Source organism: Mesoplodon bidens (genome assembly GCF_964165515.1).
Source record: "Mesoplodon bidens genome assembly, chromosome: 11".
In the NCBI taxonomy this organism is placed as follows: Eukaryota; Metazoa; Chordata; class Mammalia; order Artiodactyla; family Ziphiidae; genus Mesoplodon; species Mesoplodon bidens.
In genome coordinates, this window is record NC_138167.1 from 42,297,006 (window position 1) to 42,306,027 (window position 9,022).

Sequence of the window (9,022 nt, forward strand, 5' to 3'; positions counted from 1 at the left end):
ACCTTTCTTTTTGAAGGTCCGAGCCCACCTAGATTGGCACGCGCGAGCCTGACCGCCTCCGTGCACTACGTCAGGTTCTGACTCTGCTTCAAGCCACTCCTGTTCTTCGGCTGACCACCCCCCCAACCCGGTGGTCACGTGGAGCCGCTCGCCACGCAAGTCTGGGTCCTGCGATCCACAGGGGTCCTTGCCGCCTGGGAGCCGCTCCTACGCTGCCTGTTCGCGCGAGAGTTTGGAGGGGCGGGTTTGGGGTCGGTCTCTAGTGTGGGACTCGTACCGTAGCGCATCTGAGACCTGCTTAGGCGTCCACTTAGGGCTCGAGGAGCTGGCTCAGGCAGTCGCCGGGGCACCCCGTGTCTGGAAAGCGCAGGAGCGCTCTGGAGAAGCCTGGACAGACCCGCTTGCCCGCAGCCAGGTGCTAGGGTCGGGAGCTAAAGTGAGAGTCCGGCTGTCTTCCAGTGCCTGGGCCACAGCGGCGGCCCTGGGAGCAGAGGTGGGACGGATGCAAGTGGCACTAAGGGTCGGGGTTGCACTGGATCGAAGGCAGTGGTGGGGTCTTTAGAAAGGGGGCTGGCCCGCACGGGGAATAGCTTATAGGCTGGAGGTGGGGATGCAGCAGTCTTCGGTGCTGGGTCCAAATAGGCCCTAGTTATTGAGTGCTCCTCTCGCCAGCCAGCCACCTCGCTACCTCCTGGCCAGAATCAGCTACTCTCCTTGCCAACAGCTCCTCTGTGCTTGTCGTCCTTGCTTAATCCTAGCCACCAACCCATGGCTGCCACATAGCCCTGTGAATCCTAGGCAGCGGACGCTTAAGTACCAACATCTAAGGCCTCACCTGTCGACGTAGTGTCTGGGGCTAAGCCCCAAGTTCCGAGCTCAGCGCTCTCACCCACCGCCCCGGAGCCTCCGGAGCCTCGAGCGCCGGAACACAGGAGCCCCTTTGTGTCCGGACCATTTCCTGGAAAGTAGAGCCAGATCACACTGAGGCCTTTGTAGGCCTTGGGATGAAGGATTGGGTGGGGATGGGGTGGGGGGGGGCGAGGTACAGGGGAGAATGGAGCTGGCTCCTCACACCTATGCTTTATTCCAATCCAAACCCAGGTGGAGCAACCCCATTGCGCTAAAGATGAAGGGCTGGGGTTTGCTGGCCCTGCTTCTGGGGGCCCTGCTGGGAGCTGTCTGGGCCCGGAGGAGCCAGGATCTACACTGTGGAGGTAAAGGCACAAAAGAAGAAATGGGAGGAAGAGTGGGTGGGGAAGATAGAGCCTTGGAAGGCATGGGATCCAAGGCCTGGGAGAAGGATGAGTGGAAGCCCCTGGGTTGATTCCTTTCTCTCCCCCCCCTGCCTCCCCCCCCCACCTTGCACCAGCTTGCAGGGCTCTGGTGGATGAACTAGAGTGGGAAATTGCCCAGGTGGATCCCAAGAAGACCATTCAGATGGGCTCTTTCCGAATCAATCCAGATGGCAGCCAGTCAGTGGTGGAGGTAACTGACTGTTCCCCCAAATAAAATAGCTCACTCTAATTAAGAAGGACCTTAGTTTAATAGAAATGTAGAAAACATTGACCCACATAGGTATCTAAAAGATTGGGCTGTCTTATTTGGAAGAGGATGGAGGCTTATACCCTATGCATTTGCTTCCTTGGCTCCAAACCCTAATACTTTATATCTGTTGTAGAAGTTGTTAGCAGACAGGGAGCCTTGATCAGCCCCCTTCTCCACATCCTTAATCCACGTGACTTATGTTTTCACTATGGCAGTATGGTATACAAAGAAACATTCATTCGAAAAAAATAGGTCTTATCCTTACATTTAGGAAATTTATTTCAGGTGGAAACATAACACAGACAGAGAGCTGTATCCATTGGGCATTTGGGAGATGTTAAGGTTATGATGCTTGTGAAATGCTTTAATAGTTGTTATCTTCAAAGCCCAAACTGCCTCGCTAATGCTCTCCTCCTATTAAGGGCAGGTATTAGCCTCATTTTAATACAAAAAAGAAAATCATTACCTTACAGCCATAAGAATTAAAAGAATTCAAAGGAAGAGAACACAAAGTTGACTAAGGTTAATCAAAGAGGTTGTTTATCTATAATTTGGAGCTAATGACACCTATTTTATTTTTTAGGCTTGTATAATGAGGTAAATAAGATCACATATTTGAAAGGACTTTGGAACTACACAAATCATACTGGTTTTAAATAAGGGAAGGCTTTTTAGAATAGGTTGGTTGAGCTAGATTTGGAAGGAAAAGTAAGGATATAAATTACTAATGTACAGAGGTAGAAAAATGTGACCCAAGGCTGAGGACATTTCTAGGTGCCTTATGCTCGCTCAGAGGCCCACCTCACAGAGCTGCTAGAGGAGGTATGTGACCGGATGAAGGAGTATGGGGAACAGATCGACCCTTCCACCCACCGCAAGAACTACGTACGTGTAGTGGGCCGGAATGGAGAATCCAATGAACTGGACCAACAGGGGATCCGAATTGATTCAGACATCAGTGGCACCCTCAAGTTCGCTGTGAGTTTTGGGAGTGGGTAGCCAGTTCTTGGAAACTAGGGGAATTATTGGAGAGCCCAAGTGGAAAGTTGGATTAATGTCCTTGTCCTCCTCTCTGGAGGTGGAGACCAGAGGCTTCCCTTGCTGTCTTCTCTCACTCCTTTCTCCCTTGGGTTGACAGTGTGAGAGCATTGTGGAGGAATACGAGGATGAACTCATTGAATTCTTTTCCCGAGAGGCTGACAATGTTAAAGACAAACTTTGTAGTAAGCGAACAGGTAAGCTATTCCCACTTTACCTCCTGTCCTCACATCCCTGTGGAACCTGGCACATTCTCTAGGGTGTGTCCCACCCCCGCTCCTCCAACACCCCCCCAAATACCCCCTCCTCCAACCTCTGATGTTAGCTCAAGAGTTGGCTTCCATTACTTATGGCTTAGGGACTTGGGTTGTTCCTCTCCATTCTTTTCCTGTTGGCTTTCAGAATTTGTGGCTCCCTCACCTGAGTGAGATACTGGTGAGAGGATGGTGGGAATGTTTTGTCATTTAAAAGCATATGCTCTGGGGACTTCCCTGGCGGTCCAGTGGTTAAGACTTCATCTTCCAGTGCAGGGGGTGCGGGTTCGATCCCTGGTCAGGGAGCAAAGATTCCCACATGCCTCAAGGCCAAAGAACCAAAACAGGAAACAGAAACAATATTGTAACAAATTCAATAAAGACTTTAAAAAAATGGTCCACATCAAAAAATCTTGGGAAAAAAAAGCAAAAAAAGCATATGCTCTGAAAAATGGTGGTCAGTGTGTGTGTCAGTTTGTTTTGGGATATTTTCTTGATAGTGGCATATATCAGTATGAGAGTGGCATTTTCTTTGAAACTGTCATGTGCTATTTGCAGATCTATGTGACCATGCCCTGCACATATCGCATGATGAGCTATGAACCACTGGAGCGGCCCAGACTGACAAGCTTGATGGATCACCCCCAGGAGGGGAGAGGGTGGCAATGCCTTTTATATTATGTTTTTACTGAAATGAACTGAAAAAATATGAAACCAAAAGTATGAACCGTGTTGTCTTTTCATGCCCAGAATCGGCCCTTAAATTAGGCTTGAAAATAGGAAATTCCAGACAGGAAAGAAAAGGGAAGGGAAGGAAGAGCTTTGGGAATGGTATAGCGCTAAGGTAGGAGGAGCCTGAAGCTTTCATTCTTTTGTTATCTGAGATTCCTGCTGGACTCACAAACTAGATAAGCATTTATTCAGTGCTTATTCAATATGATGTGTTTAGAGTCTAATTATAGTGAGAAGAGGAACCTCTATGAATAAGCTAGGGAACATGAATAATTGTATGGTAGTATAGGATTCTAGAAATTACTTGTATTCATACTGATGAAACATAAAGTAAGATAGAGCTCAGTCCTGAAGGAAATGGATTTTTCTACCCTCCCTACCCCTCCAGATGGAGGGATCGGCGAGAGCATACAGGAAAGGGCGAATGGATGTGATCAGCTCAGCTGAAAAGTAAGGGCTTTATCAGATAGGGAGAAATGAGGTAAGGAATGTTATTTAAGGAAAGGCCTTGCTTGCTGGCCTATGCTTTCAGATTTGATGCCAAACCAACAGTAAAGTATAGCTTTATCATCTCTGTCACTAGCCATTGTCAATGTGGACCATAAGTGTGTCCCCATTTTCTGTGTGTAGAGATTCTGTACTGGGGCATAGGGATGAAAATATAAAGGATACCTTCGTTGAGGAGATTCTTTTTTTTTTTTTGCGGTATGCGGGCCTCTCACTGTTGTGGCCTCTCCCGTTGTGGAGCACAGGCTCCGGACGCGCAGGCTCAGCGGCCATGGCACACGGGCCTAGCCGCTCCGCGGCATGTGGGATCTTCCCGGACTGGGGCACGAACTCATGTCCCCTGCATCGGCAGGCGGACTCTCAACCACTGCGCCACCAGGGAAGCCCTGAGGAGATTCTTAAACACACTAATCCTGAGGTGTGGCTGTCTCAGGGTTTCGAATGGAACATTTGTCACAGGAATGCCTCAAGGAGAGAACACCTGTTATTCAGGTTTATTACATTTCAAAGACTTTCAGCACTTTAGAATCTAAAGGCCCTTGGAAGTCATCTAGTTCACCTTTGCAGATGAAGTAACTGATTTTACAGATAAAGAAACCGAGGCCCAGAGAAACCACAGGTCCTCAAGTCCTGTATGTAGTGGCAAAACTGGATCTATAAGCTAATGTTCCCAAGTGTCAATCTGATCTAATATAGCTGTGAAGTAGCTTCCGTTTTACGTCTTTTTTTTCTCTTAATACCTTACACTAAGCCTGGCACACGGAATGAATGTGTTCAACAAAGCTTTCTTGTACCACAAATCCCTATGAAATCTAACAATTAACTAGCTCAGAGCAAGCACCCTGATATTAGTTGACAACTAAATTCAGGGTCTAGTGCTAATTTCTTCTTCTCTTGTCAGTCATAAGAAATGCTGTATCCTGTCAACTCAGTTTTCCAGACCAGCTGTTACTAAGCTTTATTTCTTCTGTGATGCACGTGAATGATGTTCACTTGCTTCATTCCCCTATGAGTATACCCAGGATTCTGTCTATTGCTGCTTGGTGTCTGTAAGTTCTTACTCTTCCACCAGAAAGCTTATCAGAAATGTAAGAGTACTCTTTAGGGGACTTGAAACTGTTGTAATTTACAAAACAAGTTATTTGCAAGTTTTAATAAATAAAACAAATTTAATGTTGATCAGTAACAAGTTACTTGTGATGTTCCTCACTAGTTTGTCAATGGCTGGAGAACAGCCGTTAAGAATTGTCCAGCCCAAGAGTCTTTGCCATTGGGACACAGGCATGTGTCTTACATAGGGAAGAGTGGACATTATCATCCTTGACTTGATCCTCAGAAGGATATACTTTGCATATTTCTTAAGTCATATCACAGGCTAGCACAAGGAAACCATGAATTTATCTGAACCTTTCTGGAGGCTACTAAAATTATTCTAGCCTAGTATTTGGTAGAGCATATACTCAACCTTGCATATCTGGTTACACCTTAAATTTTAGATACCTCGTAAATGAGTTTATCAGAAAAAATGTTAGCTTTTAAAGAAATATTCCCAAAGAAAGTGTGACAGTGGTTTTTGGGGGGGTTTTTTGTTTGTTTTTTTTGCCACACCATGAGGCTTATGGGATCTTAGTTCCCCAACCAACCCCGGGCCCTTGGGAGTGAAGGCGCAGAGTCCTAACCACTGGACCGCCAGGGAATTCCCAAAGACAGTGTTAAATGAGATCCAGGTGTGACTAGGAAAATGTATTATGTGAAAATGTAGTCCTTAAAAACAAGTTTTAGAGGATTTTTTTTTTGCTGTGGAAAGGACTCCGAGCAAGAACAAGATTCCTTTAAACATAGGACAGAGATGAATAGCAAGGGGAAAAGAACTATTATATGTTAAATACTCATATAAAAAGCACATACACACACTTATTTAATCTTTACAGCTCTAACAAATACTAGATGTTACTCCCATTTGCAGAGGAAGAAACCAAGCTCAAAGAGGGGTGGGGGAGCCAAGGCTTCAGCCCTAGCAATCATCTTATCCCTAGGCTGATGGAGTCTCCATGTAGTCCCCAGTGGCTCTGTAAAGTACTACTTCTTTTATGTGTTTGAAAACTACCTTCAAGTTTGAACACATGCCCTCTGAGTCTAATAATCTACAGTGAAAAAGCACTATATCCTCTTTCCAGCCATTTCCCCAGCCTGATTATTCCTTGTAAGAAGCCCGTTCTATCCCCCTGGTCTTTTTAGGTGCTAAATGTTTATCTCTCCTTACCTGTATTCTGGGAAGGTCGTCATTTATCATGTGTTTCAGGTATCTTTTTTTTTTGGCTGCATCCCATGGCTTGCGGGACCTTAGTTCCCAGATCAAGGATCAAACACATGCCCCCTGCATTGGAAGCGAGGAGTCCTAACCACTGGACCACCAGGGAATTCCTTATAGTTCCTTATCTTTTAAAATATCTTTAAATATAGCAACACACTGAGCTAATGTGCCCAAGAAACTGTTTTATGTTTTTGGTTTTTTGGCCGCAAGGCATGTGAGATCTTAGCTCCCCAACCAGGGATTGAACCTGCACCCCCTGTATTGGAAGGTGAAGTCTTAACCACTGGACCGCCAGGGAAGTCCGTAAGAAACTGTTAACAATAACTCAAAGTCCCCTTCCTGAGTTGCAGCTGATAATTTACAGTCAGCACCATATAAACAATACAGCTTAGTAGTTAAAATACAGCTTCTGGAGTGAGGCCAACCTAGGTCTGAATTCTAGCAATGCCAATCACAAGCTATGGTCCTGAGTAGGATACTTTATCTAAACCTTGGTTTCCTCCTCTGTAAAGCTACTACTATTACCTACATCCCTTAGAGTTGTGATGATTAATTAAGGTAATGCACGTACCACATTTAGATAGCTTCTGGAAATAGGAAGTACTCAATAAATTTTAGCTGCTACCCATTAAAAAAAGGAGTTTGGTTTACTGATATGAGTTTAAGTTCCATCTTCATTCTCCCACTTATCCTTGGCCACCAGGGGGCACCATTGCCTCTGTCCATTTTAAAGAGGTCATTCCAAACGTCAAGATGACCTCGATGCTCAGCCTTCTCTCCCTTGTCCCCTCCAGTTCTCAGGCACTTAGTTGTATTTGGACCTAGAGTTCGCTTGGCTCCTTTATTCATGCTAATCCTTCTCCCTTAACTTTCCTCCCACCTCCCCAGGTCCCAACCATGTTCAGAGAAAGGCTCTAAGCCAGCTCCTGGGAGATACCATTTAGTCCCTTTGAGTCCTGGGCTTTCCCATTGGCCTTATAGCAGTGGATGTCAGGACTGAACAACTTCAAAATAAGTCCATAAAGTCCTCATGACACTAGGCTCCAGGACACTGTGAGCATTATTGTTCCCCACCCTTCCTCCAATCACTAGAGCTCCAAAATAGGTTACCCTTATGGCCACTCTGTAATTATCCCTTTGGTAGCCTCACCCCGAGAATGCCTCCTGCCACTTGGGGCACTGGAGCTCAGTCCTCTGGCCTGCGGGCTAGTCTCTATGGATAATTAACCAGAGAGAAGAAACCAGGTCAGACTATTCTAGGGTTAGGAGGAAATCCTCTGTGAGATGCTAAATTGGGAGCAAATATTGATCAGTGGAGCTTTGAAGTCACCGAGGAGATAGCTGAGGTCAGTGCTCCCCTGGGGCACTGCTTGGCTTCTCTTTATGAAGTTCTTTCCTAAGATCTACCCATCTGATCCCCAAGCCAGAGAAGCATTGGTTGGTAGGTGTAAAGCTGAGTATAAGGAAACCTGGGAAGAGAAAATGGCATTTTTCTTTCTCTTTTTCCAAGTCCAAGCTATAAACTAGGTTCTTTATAAACAGGATCTATCTAAACCCGGCTTAGATGGTACTGAGACCTTTGAACTTTGTTACTTCTATGTGAGGAGATAAAAGGGCTGTCCACTTGGGCCTTGGGTCATTCCTCTCTGCCCTTGGGTCAATGACAATATCTTAGGAAGGTAGAAAGGTCCTAAGTTCTTGTCTACCCAAAAGAATGAGTCACGAATGATGTAGAAGATCACTTCAGTGCCATGGTTCATTTAATGGTCTCTGGGGAGGATAAGAGTGTATAGAAGATAGCCAAGCAGGTATAAAGGTCCAGAGGCCCTATGGGAATGACGGGAGTGACGTGACAAAAAGGGAGGTGATTTAGGATGAGGGGTTGGTCTGCAGCTCCTGATCTTTTGGCTAGATGTGGGGTGGACTGTCTGTGTGGGGCTATGTGACTGGAGTGGCGGTGAGACTAATACCCAGGACCCAGAGGCTCTGGACTGCGCTGGAAAGCTTCATTTTAAGGGGGCGTTTGTAAGACGGGTTTCCTGGCATTAGTCACAGAACTGACAGCTGGCAAAGACCACTGGATATTCAGGCTCCTGCCTTTGCTTTCCTTCTCCACATTCTGGGTCTGTTGGTATCTATAATACCATGGCTTACCTCAAATGGTTTCCACCAAGTAGCTAACTCGGGCATCATAGCCTGTGTCCACATGATGTCACCTCTATGGCCATTAAGTCATTGACCAAAGACGTTGTTCAAGAAAGCACACCAAGGGATTAGAATCAGTTGTCGTGATAGTGTATTAAGGGGTTGGTTTCCGAGGACCTTCAAAGGTCGAAGTCCTTGGGGCTTTTTCTCTAATAGTCACCTCACAATTAACCCCAAAGGTGTTAAGGATAAGGGGAAAAGCCTAAGTAAAGTTAACTGAGTTCTCAGGCACATACTTAACCACCTACACGCTTACCCCCCCTCCCATCAACCGTTAATTAGCTTACCCCGGACGGTCCAATCCTCCCAGCCACAACTGCTGTTAACGGCTTAGGACCCGCCCCCCATGCACACTGGACCAATGGCTGAGCCCGGGGCGAATCCCTTGAAGGGGGGCGGGAGCGGGTTCCGGGCGGTAGGCGGAGCC

General features: G+C 46.4%; 1 protein-coding gene across 1 annotated transcript; it reads left to right on the forward strand.

Annotated features, from left to right (window-relative positions):
- Positions 1 to 321: 321 nt before the first annotated feature.
- On the forward strand, positions 322 to 3,557 carry CNPY2 (canopy FGF signaling regulator 2). Its single transcript, XM_081249385.1, has 6 exons — positions 322 to 415; positions 1,102 to 1,214; positions 1,370 to 1,485; positions 2,320 to 2,523; positions 2,684 to 2,780; positions 3,396 to 3,557. The coding sequence occupies exons 2-6, from the start codon at positions 1,127 to 1,129 to the stop codon at positions 3,437 to 3,439; spliced, it is 549 nt and encodes a 182-aa protein (XP_081105511.1). The 5' UTR covers positions 322 to 415; positions 1,102 to 1,126; the 3' UTR covers positions 3,440 to 3,557.
- Positions 3,558 to 9,022: the final 5,465 nt, after the last annotated feature.

Coding starts and splice junctions, on each gene's coding strand:
- CNPY2 (XM_081249385.1), top strand. CDS start 1,127: ATGAAGGGCTGGGGTTTGCTGGCCCTGCTTCTGGGGGCCCTGCTGGGA. Junction 1,486..2,319: donor GCAGCCAGTCAGTGGTGGAG/GTAACTGACTGT, acceptor GGACATTTCTAG/GTGCCTTATGCTCGCTCAGA. Junction 2,781..3,395: donor ACTTTGTAGTAAGCGAACAG/GTAAGCTATTCC, acceptor TGCTATTTGCAG/ATCTATGTGACCATGCCCTG.